General features: G+C 41.1%; 1 protein-coding gene across 1 annotated transcript in view; it reads left to right on the top strand.

Moving 5' to 3' along the window:
* PLCB1 (phospholipase C beta 1) overlaps positions 1-21165 on the top strand; it is a 399681-nt gene that overhangs the window by 106275 nt on the left and 272241 nt on the right. The window contains exon 3 of the mRNA XM_086460815.1: positions 5161-5229. Within this exon, the coding sequence (XP_086316941.1) occupies positions 5161-5229 (69 nt within the window). The remainder of the gene's footprint in view (positions 1-5160; positions 5230-21165) is intronic.

A 21165-nucleotide genomic window follows, 5' to 3' on the forward strand; every position in this document is an offset into this window, starting at 1 on the left:
CTCTTCAGCAGAGCTCTCCAGTGGGATCGATAAGGAATCCTGCTTTGTAGCTGAGCTTACATCACAAGCAAGTTCCCAAGACACTGTGATTCACTTGGCATAATTTTGGGCAGTTTAAAATAGGAGTGAGCCAGATCCTCAGCTGGTATAAATTGGTGTTACTATATTAAATTCAGATGGGCCTAATTATAAGTGCTCAAGCAGTCACTGAGGGTTGCACAATCTATTGCTTTTGTGAATGTGTGCTCACCCATAACAGTGAGATTGCACAATCTAGCACTATATGAATGCATCTCTGTCTCAGCTGCTAATTGAAAACAAACATGGTAGGATTAATAATTCACTTCTCTGGAATTTCTGTATTATAAATTACTGGAGGGATCTACCACTTGCATTAAGAGATGTTACTCTATTGCAAGATTAATAAGTCCCAACAGAATGACTGGAGGTCTCTAAACAGGGAAAAGTTGGACTTGCAGAGGTGTTTTTGTTTGGGGTTTTGTTTTGTTGGTTTGTTTTTGTTTTTTGTTGTTGGTTTTTTTTTTTTTTCCCCAATTGCTATGGCTTTTGTGCCTCATGCAGCACAGAGTGCAGTTTCCAAGCCTGCATGGAGGAAGTTGGTAGCAAAACTAATGTTGACTTAAACAGAGGAGGGCTTGGGCTGTTTTGCTGCACAGGAAATAGCGCATTTTTCTGTCAAGTACTTAAGTAAGTCTGTCCACATTTTGCAACAGGGAAATAGGAAATTTTTCTCTCATTTGGGAGGAAGTTGCTCTCTGTCCTCTTAATTAGTTGTTTGAAAGATGAAAGCAAGTGCCCAGGGGTCAGGGAATTCCAGGGATTTTGGTATTTTTGAACCAAAGAACTTCTAAGAAATGGTACATTATGAATTCTGATTTATCCAAGCCCTGCTAAATGCTGCCTGCAGAGGCACCTTGTGTGGATGCATATCCTGCTCTCATCTACTTAATTTAGAGCATAGGCTACAACACCTATTAGGCTATTGCTTCTGCAGACCTGAACATACATATCAAATGTACTTATGGAAGCTGGACCGTTGCTTTCTGATACCTGACGATGGCTGAGACTTTGGACTTTATTTTCCTGTGGCTCCTGGAATTACCACCTAGGAGAGAATCCCCCCACATTAAATGGTTTTGTCAGATAGGGATATAAAGGATTCTAGAGATAGGATTATGAAATCTGCTTTCTATGTCAGAGAGGTAACAGTGCAGCAGGGTGTCAGCCTTTCCTACAGCCATGCCAGCTGGTTTTGCCCAAGTAGCCTCACGAAACTCCACTCTTCCCCTATTCTTCTTAGACTGTCCTTGCTAGATGTTGGGTCTTCAAGTTATTGCATTTTCTCCAAGTGGCATGGTGGCATGCAAGTGGCCTGAAAGTAGTACTCAGAACTCCAAAACAACCCTGTACATCCTCATCTTCCTTCATCCAGAAGGATGCTGAGACAAGCAGGGTTGTTCAGGTTTCTCGTACTGTCCTTGGGGGTGCTGGTTGTTGCCTTTTCCTTTTCTGTGTCTCTTTCTAATGTACTAAAAGGGTCTTTTTATGTTTGTGTTATGAGAGGTCTAGTTGCACTTTAAGTGAATAAATGATTAATTCTCTTTGTTGTTCTTTTTCATAAAAAACTAAAATGCCACACCAATCCAACCAAAAAAAAAGTCTGAAATTCACTGTATGTGTGGCTCAGCATCTTTAAGATCCATTTTTCTTCAGCATCTTTCATTTCTCTTATGTGTTTGCTGTTAAAGACTCTTTTTAGTGCTTGTCAGTCCTTTCAGTCGGCAAAATCTTATTTTTACAACATGGTTTGCGTGTGCCTGTAGCTTCTGTAGAACACTTCACAGTGGGCTGGAGGTGGCTTTGGGGTGCAAGTGTTGTTCGTTGTGGTAAGTATAACCCCTGGCCTCTCACCCAAAAGGCCATGTTCTTGTCTGATAACAACAAACATGGGCATGTCCGCCCTTACTGGGTGCGTCATCTGTAAACCTGAAGAGCCATCATCTCCGTGCTCCGCTCTGAATGTTTGCTTTCTGCGGTTTCTGCTGATGGACTTTCAGCCTGTCTCTGCCCTGCGTTGGCTTCCTTTTTCTTGATGCTCATGGTTGGCTCTCAGCCCTGGTTTTCTTTTCAATTTCTTGCTCTTTGTGCAGTGTTGTCCTGTCTCCTTCTCCCAGTAATTATGTTGTGACTCTTCTGTTTCCCGCCTTAGTTCTTGCTTTGAGTGTGATAGATCTGAATGATAAACCTGCCATATTTCCTTATTTTCGCTTCTGCCAGTATCTCAATGGCTGTACGCATTAACTCAAAAGATAAGCCATCCAGTGTGCCGCTTTCCAGTTCTATTTAAAGTTGCACCTGCTGCCATACCTGCACACATAGCTGTTTCATAGTGCTGCTTTGGCTCTTTTCTCTCTGATTTTGTATGTGTATAGAGATAGATAGATAGATACAATTTTATTTTATTTTATTTTTTCCCCTGTGTTGAGGAGCCAATTTACCTTCCACTGCTGGTGTATCCTGGGTGGTAATGTGATGTAATTGGCACTGTCATGTTTCACAGGAGTGTCTTGAGAGAGTAACAGAGTCATTCCCTTCTCCCACTACTTCTTTAAAAAGAAAGGGGAGGGGGCACAAATTCAGTTTTAATTGACAAATAATTTGTAGCATCTACATGAGCAGTAGGAGTATCACGCTGCATTTTGAGATGGTGGCATGGACTAGATTTCAGAAGAAGTAAAATACATGAAGATGTATTTGCGCTACTCAAACATCAACTGGGACTCAAGACATAAATTCCACCGAGAGGGGAATGATATGAATGTGGGAATGTTATCAGAAAACCTAGGGACAGATCTGTGCCTGGTAAAAATCAGCATTGCTTTTTCATCATTGCGTTCTTTTCCCTTTGGTGAGGAGCTGGCCCCATCCAGGCCTGGAGACCAGTTACATTGGGAGATGAAGAGCTAGTGCTCACTGTCCTCTGCAATTTTTAGATATTCCTTACACAGTTGTCTCATTAAATAGTGAGAGATTACCCAGAGTTTGGTGCATTAAGGGCTTTTCTGCACTCAGTATTGAGCTTTGCCCTAAACTTCTGGTGTCAGTTGTGCTTATGTTGGCCAGCAGTCAATATAGTTTAGATCTGGAAGCCAAACCAGCTTCAAACTGGAACTATACATTGGAGTCACAAACCATCAGGTGCTTTTGAGCTGGAGCAGGGACAACTGTAGGCAAGCTGTTATGTGCAGTGATCAGCTGTCCATGTGAGAAGCTGCAGCACTGTCAGAAGAATGTATTGGGCAGTTTGGGTTATTGCCAAAGGACATTTCGAAAGTATCACCTTTTACGACCCTGCTTATACTACTTCCTAATCCCTGCAAGTTTTGTTACCCTGGTCCTCTTTCAGGTAAGTAAGACCAAAAAATAATGATCTCAAAAGTGCAAGTTTCCCCTAAACAAGCTAATTAAAGAGGGAAAAGGTGCTCATGCAAGTTCAGCAGGTACTATAACAGAAGAGAATTGGGATTGATATGGGGGACAGAGGGGAATGTGATGAATGTACGGTCGCATGAAATTTTGGTGGTAGAGCTTATGTCTTAGTAGACAACAAAGATCTACAAGAGCTGTGCAGGAGTGGGCCCATAAATGTAAAAGAAATAAGGATACAAAATATCCGATGGCAAAAGAACATGTCCGTGAGAAATTATTTTTTTTTTATTTTCTCCTTGAAATTAAAAAAGAAAAGAAGTAGTGGCTTTGTCCAGCACAGAGATTTCAAATTCTCCACACAGGGTTTGCAATTACTACTGGAAGGCTGATGTGCATTGAACTGGAGTAGCTCTAATTGCAGTGTGGTCACACTCCTGCTGAAGTACTTTTAGACTGTATTTAGTATCTAATTGAACCGTGCTAACATGGACTATTAGTCCAAATGCTAGTATAAATGAGGCGGACAGTATTAAGATGTGCTTTAAGATTGTTAAGTAATGCTAAATCAGGTCAGATGTTCTTGCCATGTCTCGCAGGACAGTTCGTGTTGCTCCTGGCAAAGCACACGTAACGCCGTGTGGATGTGCGTGCCTGCAAGGGAGCTGGCAGCTGGGAATTGTGCTGCTCCAGTCTCCAGCATCCTTCCTCTTCTGAATGCTCACTGCCCATAAATGTTAAGACATTCAAGAAAGAACCAACATGGCAACATCCAAAAATGCCATGTTGCAGGATGAGATTGGGGAAAATGATGTTGGCTGAAGGCTATAATTTTCCGCGTGTTTGGAGAGGTGCTGATCCTGAAGGGGTGGGTACACCCCACTGGGCTGGTACTGGCAGGTGCAGCTAGGGCACTGTGGGCTCGGCTCAGCCCTCATCCTTCCCGTGCTGCCAGGCACTGTCAGGGAGGGTGGAGACCCAAGAGATTATCTGTGAAAGGAGAGTCTTCATGTTACATGTGTGTAGGGGAGGACAGAACTTTGCCTACAGGAGCTGTCATCACATGACAGTTTTATTCCAAGTACAGCATGTGTTGTGTAACCCACAACTTGAGAGTAGCGTATGAACTATGAAATGCCTGTCAAAAGTACATGGGTTTTATTGAGCAGTAGTCACCAAAATTGTTGGAACCTGTTACCATTGTAGATGTAACACTTCTTGGGTTTTATGTGCACTTTTCAAAATGTTCTGGCAATAATAAAGTAGTTTTTTTCTGTTTATAACATCGCCTTTTTCATACTGTGACTAGCATGAAAATGCTAAAATTGTATTAAAAAAGAAGGAAAAAACCCCACAGAGCAACTGGTATTTAGTGATCCAGGAAATAAGCTTGACTTGTATGGCTTCTATATATTCTATATATCATAAGAGACCTGCACTTTTTAAGGAAAACAAATTGTATGGCTTCTATATATTCTATATATCATAAGAGACCTGCACTTTTTAAGGAAAACAAGTTATGTGTCTAAGGTCTTAGTATTGCTGTTAGAATAGCTTAAATGCAACAGAGCATCCTTGAAACTGTTCTCAGTTTGGACAGGCATCATTGCAAACAGACAAACCCCTGGCAGATGTGGGAAGTGGGGCACTGTTAACACAACAAGGCTTTTTGACTAATGTAATAATTATCGGTGTTGCAATTTTTCCTTCTAGGAGACTGAGCTGCTAGATATCAGCCTTGTCAAAGATGCCAGATGTGGAAAACATGCCAGAGCTCCCAAGGTAGGAATTTTTGCTGTGTGCTTACATGTTACATCGATGACCTAGATAAAATAGAATGGAAATTATATACAAGAATTAAAAAAAAAAAAAAAAAATTCCTTAGCTAATAGGAAGTCTTTTGTCTTTTCTCCATTTAACAAGGTTTCTGATGAGAAGCGTTGTGATTGTTGAGTGATTGTCATTTGATTCTATATGTAAAATGCTGCTGGAAGCTCTGCTGGCACCGAGGGAGCAAAAAAATCTCGGTTTGTCACGGTAAACTTACACAATTTCCTGCCCTCCCTGGTGGCAAGAAGCTGGTAGTTGTTTACGTCCACGGTGAATTTTGTGCTGCCTGTTTTCCTCTTTCAGTGCCTATTGAGACCAGAAAGATTTGGGTTTTTTAAAACTGCCATCAGAGAGGTCAGGGTATCAGCTTCTTTAGGCCCTCTCTGATGTATTGCATACTCCTTTGCCATCTCTAAAGACAGTAGGCTGTAGATATGTGTCCTCTCTGTAGTGTCTGTCCAAACAAAAACAACACATCAGAGAAAAAAACAAAGCACTTGGCTCTGGAAGCAAGGTAGTGCCTTGGGGAATCACAGGAAAAAAAGGAAATCTCCTTAGGGGCCTGAAAGTATGGCCTTGCTGCTGTTGAAGCAGCTGAAAGGAATGCTTCTCCTACCCTCATGTTGGCTGGGAGTGATGGCCACAGCTTCCACAGAGCCTCCTGCTGGGCTCCCTGTTCCTTGCACCCAGGGTCAGGGCATGGCCCCTTGGGCTCCTCAGCCCCTTGAGGGTAGGCATTAGGAATGGAAAAGGTTGTTTTTCGGTGCCAGAATGCGATTGTAGTTACCTTTGAACAGACTATTCAAATTTGGTTTTCAAAGCTTTCCATGTAGTGCTGGCAGCATTTTAAAGGCTGAGTTATAATTGAAGTGCAACAGAAGTACTTTGACATCCACATTAATACCAAATGAGTTCACCATGATTAATGGTTCTATGATGAATAGCAATAAAGTATTAACAATAGCTAGAACATTATTTTAAAACGCTACCCGCTTTACAGAGGACATTCACGTTCTTCTAACAAAATGTTTTTAGCTAAAATTTATGCATAGCTATTGCCTCGGTGACTTTTATTTATTAGGTTACATAAAGGCTGGTTTTGTTACAACATGTTACGGATTTGACAGCAGTGGCATTAAATGAAGGGTATGAGAAAATCCTGACTTTTAGGGTGGTGAAATGCACCACCTGTGTGAATGAGTTTGCTTTTTGTCATTGATTTGTGTGTGGGCAGGATCAAAACAGCACCTGTGTTGGCTGTTGATGGGATCTTGCAAATGGTGTGAAACAAAATGCTCATTTTGGGGCCAGTCCTATAGGTTTTGCTTTGCTCTGTGTTGTGGGGCTGAGCAAAAGAGTATTGACTGCAGGTGAGTGAGCATTACAGAAGCCCTGTTTGTATCACATCTAAAACTCATATAGGAGCGGGAAGGCTTGGCTCTAAGTTAAGCAGTAGCAGCTTGTGATTGCATGGAGTTTCTAGTAAAAACCTTGGTATCTTAGCTCAAGAGAGCAGCACCACGTATGCATGAGACTTGCCAAAGTTCCTGGCTTTTCAGAGGCTCTTTTCCACTGCTCTGCTTCCAAGTGGAGCAACCCTTGCTCTGAGGTGAGCATAAATAATGAACTATGGTTAGGGGTAGTTCCTGTGTGGGAAAGTAAGCTTCCTTCATGTAGCGTGCGAAGAAGTCATTCACAATCTGCTTGTTGCACAGCAAAAGCGTGATGCACGTGATTATGTGGTGATGACAAGTCTGAGCTGTATCCAGCAGAATGGCTCTGGTGTGGTTTTCTGGTACCTGCAGAGCCTCTTGCCCTGTATGTGGTACAGCCTACGGTGTAAACTGCAGACATGGAACAGAGTTTAGCTGCCTCAGCAACAAATACTTCTTACTGCCATGGTACCACTTAACACAGGTTTATTAGCTGTCCTGGAAGTTAATCTCTTACGATCTGGTGGGATGGATCATCATTGACTTGGGAACTTGCTTCCTGTAGTAGCCTTGCCGGGTGGAAAGGACAACATGCTGTTGTGCATTAGTGCATCTTTCACTGTAAAACAAGAGATTTAGGTGATTTTTCTCTTCATTCCCCTGCCAGCCTTCCCTCTGCCCATAGTCTTGGACAATTTTCATACTGCATTAAGGGACTTCTACCAGTTAATGCAAATTTTTAAATATATTTTCAGAATTCTAAGAGTGGATTTCATCTCTGGCTTGTCATTAAAAACTTAAGAAGTTAATGGGAATCTTTAAGCCTCATTTAGTGTATTTCTGATCTACTGCTACCTTTTGATAGAAATTAGTGTCATCTTTAATAAGCCTTGACTTTTCTATTAAGTAAAAAACCTAATTAATTCTTATTTTTATAGTAAACTAAATGTCAGTGTTATTAACAACACCCATAGTAAGCCACTGAAACCTGTTAGGTTTCTGCTGTTAGGTTTCTGCTGCTACAGAAGACCATTAGCAAGATGGGTTTAGAGGACTATAAGCAGTCATCGTTACTAAAAAAGTCCTCCCTCCCCATCGCCATCTGGAATACACACTTTTTCCCCATATGCTGCCATATCCACCAGTGGGGATGTTTCTTTGGTAGCTTAATTAATCTGCCAAGCTCTTGGTCTTTTTGATGGCTAGAAACAGAGTCTGTTCTCCTGCTGCATTCAGTGTACCTTCTGCACAACCATCAGTATTCTTAAGTTCTGAAAAAGGGAGAGAAGGACAAAGGGGTTTCCATTAGTTTCTCTTTCCGCCTTGCTGCTTGACATTTTGTTTTTCACAATATTTTTCCATAAGTCCAGACATGTATATTTTGTGATTTTTCTTGCATATTTGGTGTTGCATCTTCTAGTTACTATCACAAGTTAAAAAAAAAAGCTTTTTCCTTCTGGAGAAGTTTTCATTGATGAAGCATAAACAGCCAAATGCTTTGTTTTTATTTAGAAGGCATTGTAATCTTTTTGTTTTATCCTCTTTCACAGTGTTCCTAAATTTGTTGAAAATGTGCTAACATTTTGCTCTAGTAGTTAAGTCCAAGCTATGGATTGTCTTCTGTAATGCTTTGGCTAAGTGAGCATAGCCTGTGCCCTGCAGAAAGGTAGTATGTGGGATGCTCATGTTTTCTATCACTCCCTAGGCCATAGCATGTGTAAAAAAGGGTAACAGTAGACTCCAAAAATGGGATACATAAATGCGCTTATGCTACCATACACTGTTCATAAGCTCAGACCTTTTTCTTTCTTGGTTTCTCATCCAGGAGTTCTGATTCCTTTCTCCATTCCTTATTATGTTTAGCTTCACAAGTTCCCTTGAAGGCACAAAAGTGCATCCTATCCTACAGTTGTCACATGAAGGTAGCATGAAGAATGAGCTGAGATCTCCTCAAAGTTAATATGTTGGCACTAGGTTGCAGCTATGTGGGTGGTCAGCTCTGCTTGGCACTTTGAGTGCAAAACCACTTCTCCTTCTCCAGCCTCTGGTTGGCAACCTCTCTCCTGTTCTTCCCATTCCCTGGGGGCTTAAGAGCAGAGCATCAACACTAATTTCCTGGCCATGACACCAGTGTATGGGAGTAGCTCAGAAAGGCATCTGCAAAAGAAAGACCTTCCTGAGCAAACCTCAGGAACAGTGACCCAGAAGACCTGGCTGCAACTATGTAGAGTAGCCCAGCACTAGACCATGGTCCTAAAGCCGAGGTCATAGTCCTATCCACTAATGGTAATTATCGTCTGTGCTCTCACACTTCGGAGTAGTGTAATGAATTTGTGGCTGCCCCTGAGAAGTGCTGTTACCATGTGGATGGTGTGAAGCCTAGAACCTCATCTCAGCTCCTCTGGGTGTAAGAGTGGCTTTGTGTTTATCCTTCTAGTAAATTCAAAACTCGTTTTCATCCACGGAGGTATCCACTAGTTCTTCCAAATGGTGCTCAAGGCTGAGAAAATGAGACAAATTGAGGAGACTTGCAGAAGTTTCTGCCCTACTTTGGGTACCTAATGGCACTCAAAGATAATTTGTAGATTTAGGGGGTTAGGTAGACCCTGTGTGTCTTGGGCAGAGAGTCAGAATGGTTTTACAGCAAAGGAAGTGAGGCACAAAGATTAAAAGTTAGATCAGTCAGAGTGTTCAGGCATCTAAAAAGAAGCCTGTTTGTCTTTCGTAGGAGCTTAGGTTTCTAATGATGTAGAAAGGACATCTTTAGTGGGTACCAAAACACTTGATGCTTGGGGGATGAGAATATCGTTCTCTGACCCAAAATCAGTAAGTAGTATACTCAAGTGACCCCTGTGTTACTGAGGAGCTTCAGCATCGCCTTCTTTTTCCACATTGTCAGGGTTGAGTCCTTCTGTCTTCAGCTGCTATTTTCAGAAACGATAACAGAATTTTCCATCTCAATGCAATATACATGCAAAGGCTTATTCTTTGGAAGAAGGGCAAATCTCAGGCAGCACAGAGCACTGCAGCAGATCTCTAAATGAGAAGAAAAATGAAAGTAATGTTCTGAAGAGAACAAGAAAAGACTTATTAATTGTGTATGTTAGGAAAAAGTGCCTGAATTCAAAATACAATGAAATTTATACAGAAGCAAGGGAATTATAAGATGATTATCAGGACTTTGCCTTTTTAGTAAGCATTAGAATCATTTAGGAAGGGAGCAAGGGAAATTTGAGAACAGGAGATGAATATGCAGTTCATTTTTTCTTTCAGAAGACGTGACTGCCCATAAATTGAGCGGAGCCGTTTTTAAGCATGGCATGCCTTTTCTCACAGCTTTCAGGGACTCAGAGCTGCTGCTGGTATCAGCAAGGGCGCAGCATCAGGATGCTCAGAGCTCATGTTGTTTTTATTTTGAAATGCTGAAGGAATGTGAAAATCATTAGTTGCAATGAAACAATTATTTATTTTAGTCGCACGTTACCTGGTAGCACTCTCTCAAGCTTTGTTCTGATGTGCAGATTAATGAAGAAACATCTCTCTTCCCTTATAAAGTTTAGCGAAGAGGTCTGCAAAATAACACAACGAGCAGTGAAGAGAAACATATGCTTTTGTACAATGAGGCATAGAAATAGCTCTGAATATTCACATACCTTCTGTGAAGCGTGGAAGTGCCACTCAAAAGAGTGCCCTCCGTGTTCTGAAAAGGGAGACCCAGCTAAAAATGTCATGCAGCAGTAAATCCTGGTGAAAGGTTAGCTGGTGAAAATTTGGAAGCTGCAAGCATGCTCGCAGGACTAGGGAAGTCACACTTTTTTTATTATCTTGTATTTACTTTAGCCACTAACAGTTTCTATGGAAACTAAAATCTTAATGCGACTGTGTAAGTGTTTTTAGTAGTGAGAAGAAATATCAGGATGATATTGGCAGGAATAAGGAAATAACCCCATGGCAAATGTTCATATTGAAAACTTTTGATGCATTTGATCAGTTTGTTTTCCCTCAAAGATACCATAAATCATTTAGCAGAAAATGAATTTCTTTAAATGACATATGCTATGGAACCCGTAGGAGATGAAATTATGAGTGATGGAATCAGTCTACTGCCAAAATGTTTATAGAGTGTGGTCCCCAATTCTAAAAACATTTGCAGCTCCCCTGCCCCAGATTTTCTCACTTGAATGAGAAAGCTCTACAGAGAAAAATAATTAAGCTTTTTTAATGTCAGAAATTTGCCAAGACCTCAACTACTATTAATATCATCACCAGCCTCTCTGTATTTAGTGGGCTTTCTTGAAATACTCCTGAAATAATCATCACCAGCCTCTCTGTATTTAGTGGGTTTTCTTGAAATGCTCCTGAAATAATCTCACCCCACTTGAGTATCTCAGGTGTAATTAAAAAACTACACGCCTCTTCCTCACTGCAGAGGGTTTACTGGTTTCTAATACATCTGTAGAGAAAAATCAACATTTCATGAACTAGACAGGCTCGAAAACAAACAAGGAAAGTCTAAATAATTATGTAACTGAAAATCTGGTGATTTTCAGGGAAATGAGGATGTGCAAGTCTATTTGAATTGTCAGAGCTATCAAGACTGCTGTCTTCTGCATCTGCTTCTGTACTCCGTTGTGCCGACTTATAATCAGTAGTTTTTTACTGACATTTGGGTAAAATGTATGCAGAGAAGCAAAAAGTAAGACTGCTGTCTGTTATGTTGTTAATAATCTCTTATTTATTTGCGTTTTAACTTACTGTATGTATTTACAAATGCAGGTGAAGAACTTTCCATGAACCCACTCAAAGCACACATCGCAAATGAATAAATCACAGATAAGGCTTTGTTGCTTTGCCTCCAAATAAGGCTTGAACTTCTAATTTACGAGTCCAGTGACAAAAGCCTGACAAAATAAACCTAATTCAATCACTTCATTTCCTTATGGTATCTGAACTTACACTTTTGCTGGCAGCCCGTCATTTTTATGGTCAGGTTGTTTGTTTTTCTTTTATCAGGGGAACAAAAGGGGCCTCTGTCACTTCTGAAATAATTGAAAGCAGAGCAGTTATTCATTTCTTTATAATAACGTCTGTGCTGGGACAATTATGTTGTGGTTAATAACCACCCTGATTAGACTGCATGGGAGAAATAGAGGATAGATTTGTTTTGGTTTCGTTTGGTTTTGGTCCACTTGGTAATTCCCTGAAAAAGTCGGCTGCCTACATGGATCACAGAGGAAAGCAACGAGCCTGCCCTTTGCAGCACCAACTTCTTTCGCTCTGCCTGTCTCAAATGCTGCTATTGCTGTTATTTTTATCTGCTGATAAATGCATGTTGCTTTCCCTTCAACAACCTTGGTGCTAAATGAGAAACTCCGATGTAAATTATGCCGAAGCAATGTTCTATTTCTGCCAAAAAGAAGTAAAAACGGAATATGCACGCAGCTCACCTTCTTCCCACTCACCTTAGGGATAACAGTGACATCCTTGAACATTCCCCCGCTTTGTTTGTTGTTCTACATGACTGCTTTTTAAAGTAATAATCATTAAATTACATAAAAATGTTCCCTAGGTTGAGTTTTACTTTATTAAGGAAGGTCAAGATTTATTTCTTTGGATGATATTTGGTCAGTTTCATGCAGTCACAGTTGTAAAGACGGGGAAATGCAAGTACCTGGAATGCCACAGAGAGTGTGGGAGCTGTGTTCACTGTGGGAGCAAGGGAGTTTTGCCTTGGACCCTCGTGGGATGGGGCGAAGGGGTGGGATGAGCCTCACTGTGCCCATCTCTGCCTGCTTCCCTCCAGCTTGGTATCTCCTCTCTTCACCAGGCTGAACAGGCTCCTAATGGCACCTGTCACCTTTCACTCTTCCAAATTTTCCCTACCAGTGCAGACTTTTTTCAGAAAAGGTCTCCCCACTGCCCACAGCAAAGTCCTGCTGCTTGTTCAGGAATGAAGGCAAGTTCTGCATGGCTAGGATGCTTTTGAGGTTTTTTTGGGTTTTGGTTGGGTTTTTTAAATCTGTTGAAAGTTAACTCCTCTGGGGAAGAGTTGGTGCTGCTATCCAGGGAGCATGGAGAACAGGTCTTCTTCATCACCTGGAGAAATGTCACCATGAGAAGCATTATTCATGCGATTCTGGAAGTAAAGCAAAGCTTCCTGAAAGTGCAAACGAAGCCAGGGGGAATTAAGTAAGCGGCACAGTAGCCATTTTCTTTCTGCTTCGTCGGGTCACAAGTCATGTCTCGAACACGGTGGCTTGCTAAGCAGAGTGGATGAGCAGAAGCATTTTGCACCTGCGCTCTGAAGCCTGCAGAGATTCCTCGGCTGCTGTGGGATGCGGTTCACATGGCTGCTCATGACTGAGGCTGAGGCCACCTCTGAGGCGATCAGCATCCCAGTGCGCCACCAGAATGGCCCAAAGTGGTGAAGGGGGTTTTATTTACAACCCTCTAATCCTTAGGGAACAAAGACCTTTTCAGAAACTTGTCGTACACTGTATAACATAGCTTTGTCTGGGTAGTTCATCAAATTCACTATTTACTAACATTCAGGGTATGGTAGTAAGCACAGGGTTTTGTCCAAGGCTTTCGCTATGAATCATTAACAAAAAGATTTATTTTTTTTTTTTTTTCTGCTTGCTGATGGTTTCAGTTAGCTTTCTGTGCTGCTTGGTTTTTGGTTTTCTGTGTTACATTTATAAAACGTAAATCTTCTTTTTGTTTGTATACTTTCATGCCAAAGTATGCAGTACAGAGTATGTAGCAAGAAATTCTGTGTTTTAAGTGAAAGGCATTTTATAAATGGGATTTTAAAAATTGACATTTAAATTTGAAAAGGTAGACGCTGCTCAATTAAACATGTGATATTTGAGTTGCTGAGAACACCAGAGAGTTTCAGTAAAGCTGTGCTTTAAATGCTGCTGCTGAAGATGCTTTTGAATAAACCTGCGTACATTTTTTTTTTTTTCCCCCTTTTCTCCTTTAGTGTGACTTTTTGTGTGATTTTGAAGAGAGATTGACAGACAGCTCTGTGTACTCTCAGGCACGCATAATATTCAAAAACTATTTTAAATCCATACATAAGCTACTCTTGTGAGCTTTTAGACTGTGGCGGTGGGGGATTAAAGTAGCACACTGGAGGGCATGGACTCATCACTTAACGGAACATGCAGATGTGAAATTCAGTGCTAGAGTAATATTTCCTGTGACAGCGTAGCTGATTGTAATTACCTCTGCAGTGTTCCAGCTTGATGGTTTAAATTCCTCCTCTTGCCTTTCCCTGCCACAAGACAGGGCTCACAGGAGGAGAGGTGGGTTGCACAGTAGCATCTCTTAGCTGGTACCGCTTCTGGTAAGCCTCGGGGTTGCTGCTATTGGCAGCAATCGCCGGTGTGCTTGGATGCAATGGTGGTGTGCTGTCACCGGCTCCCCTCGGTGATGGGGCCCTATCCAGTGTCAGCAGCCTTTGGGCAACATTTGTGTTGCTGATCAGTAATATGGGACATGGATGTCTTACTCCTGCCTTCACAACTGATCACGCAAATGAAAGGAGAATGCAGCTGGGATGGCGTGTCCAGCCGCAGCTATCATAAACCCACACCCACTGCCAGTCGTGATAAAGCTCACTTGAATCTGATAAATGGCATTTTTACGGTGGCTAACACAAAATTTAAAAATGGTCGGGACAATATAAAGTTATTTTGGAGGTGCTTTTTGTGATGCTAAGATGTTAATATTGCCTATCAATGTCCTGTATTAGCTTTTTGTTATCTTGCAGCCCTCTGTGTTCATATCCACGTTACCTTTTGACTTGCACTAAGATGATAAAGATTTGGGAACGTACAATCCTTTTTTCCAGTTTTAGTGCAGTATCGAAGAGAGCAAAGTCCTGTTTCATGAGTAGGGCTCCTAAGTGCAATACTAATACAAAAACTAATATAAAAATTAATAAGTAAAATGTTGCTTTCTATAAAGACAAGAAATGCTGCATTCTGCCTCTCTCATGAATGCTCAGTTTGGAAAGAATTTCAAAATTTTTCATGGGAAAATGTAAAGGTACTAAATAACTGAGTCATACTAGCCTTTCCTTCTGAGGGGTAATCTCTATCTAGAAACATTTCATAAATATTAAAGTATATATTTTAGCGGTAATGTGGAGCTGCACATCCAGAGAGAGATCTGATGGAGTGCAATACCCTCAAGCTTCAAATGTGTAATCAATAGGCTCAAAGTGCAAATGCCAAAGCAGAAACATTATTCTGCAATTGTTTAGAACAAATGATTTAAATTTCCCTGTTTTCTTGGAATCCAGCTCGGTGATTTTCCATTGCATCCGTTATCTTGCAAATAACTGGAGGAAACGGCTACATTTTAATTAGTTGCAAAGGTTTGATATATTTGTTATCATCTGCATATAAATGGCTCATTCAGTATTTCCTTGTGGAACCGAGCAAAACCATTTAGGCTTAGAAAAGACACCACTGCAAAGCAAAAGGATTAGGTGTAGATCCCGAGTAATCTGACAGAGACGCCAGTTTCTTCACAACGTGGTGAAAGTGCCCCTCTACTCTGCTCTGCAGGGAAAAGTGTTTTACTGGCAACAGGACACAGGGTGCTGAAAAGCTGAGGAGTAGCAGAGGGTGATTGGTGTTGGTAAGTCCTTATCTGTGTTGGATGGGGCCGGCAGTGTGCTGCAGTGGATGTCAAACCCTGCATAGAAACCCTCAGGCAAATGGCAGGATCTGAGCAATTTGCGATTCGGTTTAAGTAAGTATAAACTGTCTTTGGTCAGAGCTTGTAACTCAAGAGATTTGTTTTTGAGATTTAGTCATAAAAAAAAAGTTTTCTTCAATACTGAAGTTATTGAAGCTTGCTGAAGCTCCATTAGAACAGCTTCCAGCTTCAAATGAAGTTCGTTATCTTCTATATTACATTAGCACTTTCCTGGTCTTGCAGCTAAGCACATTTGGCTGTAAAACTGCACATTCGCCTAACGTTTGTTAATCCCTACTTGTATGCTGTCCAGTGAAGATGTCTAAGAAAAAGTGATGGGAAGAAAATTGTGTCTCTAAGCTAGAACTGTGATCGGAAAATAATTACAGCCCCTGCCATAAATAATCCTTGTTTGATCACTGTGGCTTTTTGATGTTTGTTTGTGTCCCAAGGCATGTCTGTGCCAGTCAGACACCCAAGTCACACCAGTGACATTGCACCCATGGCAGATGTAGTGCTGCGCCTTGTACTGACAAAGGTGTCTTGCAAAGAGACTTCAACTTTTATTAGGAATGTGGAAGTGGGACCGACAAGAGTCAGCTACAGAGAAGGTAGTTAATGGGGGCACATGGAAATAACCAAGGGTCTGTGTGAACTACAAAGCAGCAGGAAAATGTGACTATTTCCAACATAATAATAGCAGTATATTCGTGTTAAATCCATGTTACCATTTTTCCAAAGCATCAAGTAGAAATGAGACTATTTTCATTTGCTGTGGTCTGCTGTGGATGTACAAGAAGGTAGAGGCAAGTGCATCCAAATATCTGATAGCATTTTTTTTTATACAGTAGGATATTTCTGAAACCAAACCAAACACCCTTTCTCTTTAAATTATAAATAGGATTATGCTACCAAGTAAGGCATATGGATACTTCTTTTAAATAAATCCTGGGTAGTAGTTGCATGGTCATAACAAAAAACCTTATGGCTGTTTTGAGCCCAAGTTGCCTGTCTCTGGCTTTCTCAGCTCCATCACCTCCCAGTCTAATCCTAGTTAAATAAACAAAATTATCAGCTGTTGCCACTGGGGAGTTCAGACACTCTGTTCCGCTCCAGGGGTGTTAATGAGCCATCCACAGGGATGTTCCTGCAAAATGGATGGCACGGTGACACTCGTTTATACACAAGCACGTGCATGCTGGCACCATGGTTACCTTTGTCAGTGCTAAAGGAACGTTTTCTGAGGGCCAAAGGTTTGCTTAATGCATTTTTCAGCCCTTGGTGATTCACTGGAATAAAGTGTGTTGAATTCCTGGTGAAAACTGTGGCTTGTTAAGACTGATACACAGCTATACCTGATTTAGCAAGGTTTTTCTGGCTATCAAGTGCATTGTAGATGCCTCCTTTCCAAGGAGAAGCATTTCTGCCATGACAAATGAAGTGCCATAGCCCCTCCTCAATATGGCTGATCTGCACTAATGATGCATATGGGCAGAGTTAGAGGATGTTTTCTGCATGTGGCTCTTCTTTTGGATCATTACTAGCAGTGTAAGTGTCCAGTATCCTTCTTATTTGTTTTTAGATGACAAAAATAAGGTCTTTGTTCCTCTTGAGAAGGCCGATCTGCTGAGAAATCCTCTCCATGGACCTATGTGTCATTCCTGTTGAACAGAAATAAAATCTGTTGAACAGAAATCAGTTAGGGGATGTGTAAGAAAGTAGGTGAATCACACATTTCCAGAACTTACCGGCTCTTGAGTGTGAACTTGAGGTCATGCCCCTGAAACGTAGATTGAATTATTAACCAGCCTAAAATTTCAAGGATCTTACTGAAATACTGAAAAAAGTGCTCTGGGATTGTGGTATGTCCTAGAAAGAGAGTGTGCAGAAAGGGCAGATCCAACACTGATGTTACACTAATGTTTGGCTTACTTCTGTTTTTGTTTAGTAGAACGATCTTTATTGAATCGCCAAACTAAGTAGAAAAATACCCAAGTGTATAATTGTAAATTACAGCAATCTATTAAAATGCAGGTTTGCTCTTTTAAAGGCAGATTCCATGTGGTTTAGATATGTGAGCTTCTGAGTTACTTTGTTTAACTTGGGGAATTTGGATAGAAACCCAATTACCTTACTTTGGAGAAGAAATACCCTTGGCTGGGAGTTCTTGGCTGCAGTATTTTTCAGTGTCCAGTTTCTTTGTTGGATTTAGAGTGAACTTGCAAATGTGCAATATAGGAACAGGCCTAGATGGTAACTGATCCACCTTGTTGTGCACTGCATCTGTGTCTGGGTTCATTCCCGTCAAGGCCTTGAGACCAGTGTCCAGGTACTAGACCTCCAACAATGGTTAATGATCGTAAAACCTGTTAAAAGCACATGTTTTTTCCTTATTATTTCCAGGAGGAATCCTAAAACAAGTATCAGTATACCTTGCAAATACTAACATCATAATCTGGGTTGTTTGAATACTGCCGTATCTGCAATAGTCAGTACCTGTGCTGAGGAGCAGACATGATGTGCAGACAGAAAGGTGAACTGCTGGATTAGGTCCTCTCCAGCAAGTCGTGAATCTGGCAAGGTTTGGCCAAATGTAGGGGCTTTGGGCCTGTTTTTTTCCTTTTCTTGCCGGAATTTATATCCTGCCCTGGTCCTAGGACAGTGCTAAATGTGATAGTTTGTCACAACTGGTAAATAATTGGATTTTTTAAAAAATAAGTCAGACCTTTCTGCTGTGTCCAAATACCAAATACAGAAAAAAGCATTAGCAGCTCAGTGATTTTTATAAGAAGTTTTACAATGGAAGTTTCTGGTAGTTCAGGGAGCTGCACTGACTGCATGTCTGACTTGCAATGCATCCCAAGTGCCTCTTTCCTGTTTTGAAATGCGTCCAATATTGATAATGCCATAACTGAAATAACACAAAGATTTTTGTTGTTGTTGCTGCTCTGAGTTAACCTCCTTCCTCCAAGATTAATGAAATACAGGAAAAAAAAAATCTATATGAGAAACTGTGTGCTGTAGTTGTGAATGTTTAGTATAAATTACTTCAAAATGATGTTTGCTAATGAAGTGTCAAAAGCAGAACAGTTGTGCTAGGTAGGGTCACAATATAAAGGGCAAAGGCAGTAACATTCATCTCAGAAATAATGGCATCAATTTGCATGACATTAAATTGTTTAAAGACAACAACAAAACTGAATTTGGGTAAACTAAAGCAGACTCCTTTGAACGGTTACCTGCGGGTTGAGACAAATAGAAGAAACTAATGTGTGTCGGGATAGCCAATAGAGCTGTGGCAGCAGATCCTGACTCTCCAAGGTGGGTGGGAGCTTTGCTTTGGCTTTTGTGGAGAGCCAGGCTCCCTTCATCAGGTTGAAGAACAAAGCCAACGTGGACTTGGTTTCTGCAGTGTATTTTCAGTAAAAAGTTCTAAACCACAAAATGGTCATTTGGCAGTTTGAGAAGGAAAGCTGATCTTTAGCTAACCTAGTTAGTCCAGTTTTGCTGTGTTTTGCCTTGATAAAGGCAAAGATTCCTTTCTGTCCTTCCTCCCAAAGCCAGCTCTGGAGATCTGCCCAGGCTGCTACTTCCATGCCCAGAAGAAAGCCCCAAGCTGCAGCCCACTGATCTTTCCCCCTTTCTTTCTTGGCGTTTACATGCGCCTCCGACAACACTGTGGTTTTGTAGGACAGAATATCACCTTTTTCTCCAGAAATATTTGCGTGTATTTGTTTTTAACAGTGGTGAAGTCTTTCTTCGCAGTCATGGACTGTTGCTACCAGGGTAAACGTGCAAGTTGTTGGTGGGTGCGTGGTGGGAGGAAGAGGAGGAGAGGAGGTTGTTTATGTCTTGGGGTGCATATTTTACAAGTCAGTACAGGAACAACATGTTCAGAACTGCTGCAGGTTTGGTTTTGCTTGCTTTTAGCTGAAAGAGGAGGGTAATTTATTTTGGAGTAGCTTTCATGTTGTTCTTCAGAGTGGTCTGCTGGTCCTTCAGAGTGGTCTGCTGCAGTGACCCTAGGCGCTAGGGTGCTTTGGGAGCTCAGGCTGCTGATAGTGTAGACATTCACTCCTGCTTTCGTCAGTGTCTACAGGTCAGCTTTTGTTCTCATGGTGTACACATGGATTTTGCTTTTTGCAGTATGAACCAAACATCTTTGCTGTAGAGGTAGCAGTGTTAGAGTTATGATAGTATGCACTAGAGTAGTTAAAATAAGTTTTTCACTCCTCCTGGGTCCTGTGAGAACATCAAGCCCTTGCAGATGGTGACCATTCATTTTGTTAAAGGGGTAAGATTTGGCCTTGTTTGTGAGTCATCACAATTGACATGTTAATTGTTGCATTGTATTTGCCGCTATAAAAGTAGTGAAACCTCTGCACGTTTCGAAGAAACCATTGCTACCGTAAATTGTTGTAGGTCACACTGACTATGATCTAGCTCATTTTTAGGACACTGATAGGTTTGTGGCAGTATTTCAGTTGGGGGAACTAATTTTTTTACGCTGTATTTTTTACATCCTGCTAAGAGTCAGGAGAGTTGCAAATGGTGGGAGGACAAGTGGGATTATTTAACTGTTACTTACATAAAAAAGGAGAATTTGAAAGCTGTGCTTGGGTCTGCTCATATTTTGATGGTGCTTGGCTTTTCCTTTTGGTTTATATTTAAAGTGATTTGTTCCTTGGAAGCATAATCACTTGATATTGCTGATTTAATTTTTTGCATATGACACTTGCAAATTATGTAATTAAAAGAAACCCTTTATTGTATTTTTTAGGTATCAAATGCTAGCTTGATTAAGAGCACTTAAATGCCCATATATTTGAAAGGGATGTACCATGTTTTCTGCTTTATATTGAAAACTTCTTTGGGCAAATTAGAAATGCCAAGGTAAAACTTATCAGGCTGTAAACGAATGTTGTACAATCTATGTTAGCTTTCTGCCATCTGGCAAAACCCAATTACCCTCAGGCAGTTTTATGCTCTTTACAATGATGCTATTTTTGGCAATCCGGAAATGGACCTTTATGAGAGACTCATACAGCTGGTAGTGCTGCCAGGGGAAGAGAAGGTGTGGTGGAGGTGATGGTGCTCATGTCCTGGGATCTGCCACCCTCATGGAGGAGGCACAAGTCATTCTCTGGAGGCCTCTGTCTCTCTGCACTGACCAAAAAGAGACCTTATACTTGTAGGAGATGGGCCTGTGATCTCTGCCATCCTACTGGCACTGTGGATGCCTCCATGCTGGCTTTTTTTTTCATATTTATAAACTGTATAAATATTTGGAATAACCATTTTGATTTATCTGTTCAATTCTCTTTAATCCAGCACTCAGAAAACAAACTGAAGTGTTTGTGCAACTCCACAGTCAGGGAGCAATAACATGAGCACCTCTAGCACTTCCATCCCAGTTTGCTCACCCTTATTTAACATTCCTCGTACATACAGTATCCGCTGTGAACTTGCTTCGTGATGAGAGCTGACAAGCGTAGATACAGAATTGTTTGAGCTGGGTTTGGATGGCCGAACCACGCGCATCTCGTTTAAAGGAAATGTATTGCTATCCTGTCTGCTTACGGAGTCTGATTCGTCAAAGCACTTAGCATATGCTTCAGAAGTCTTGTTGGAAGAAAGTCTGTAATGACCAAGTATTTGTTTCGCAGATCCAGGAAAGGTGTGATCCCAGAACTGGAGAACTGGGAGACAAAGCGTCATTTAAAGAAATTTCTATATTAAGTAG

This window comes from Leptosomus discolor, chromosome 2, assembly GCF_034619465.1.
Source record: "Leptosomus discolor isolate bLepDis1 chromosome 2, bLepDis1.hap2, whole genome shotgun sequence".
In the NCBI taxonomy this organism is placed as follows: Eukaryota; Metazoa; Chordata; class Aves; order Leptosomiformes; family Leptosomidae; genus Leptosomus; species Leptosomus discolor.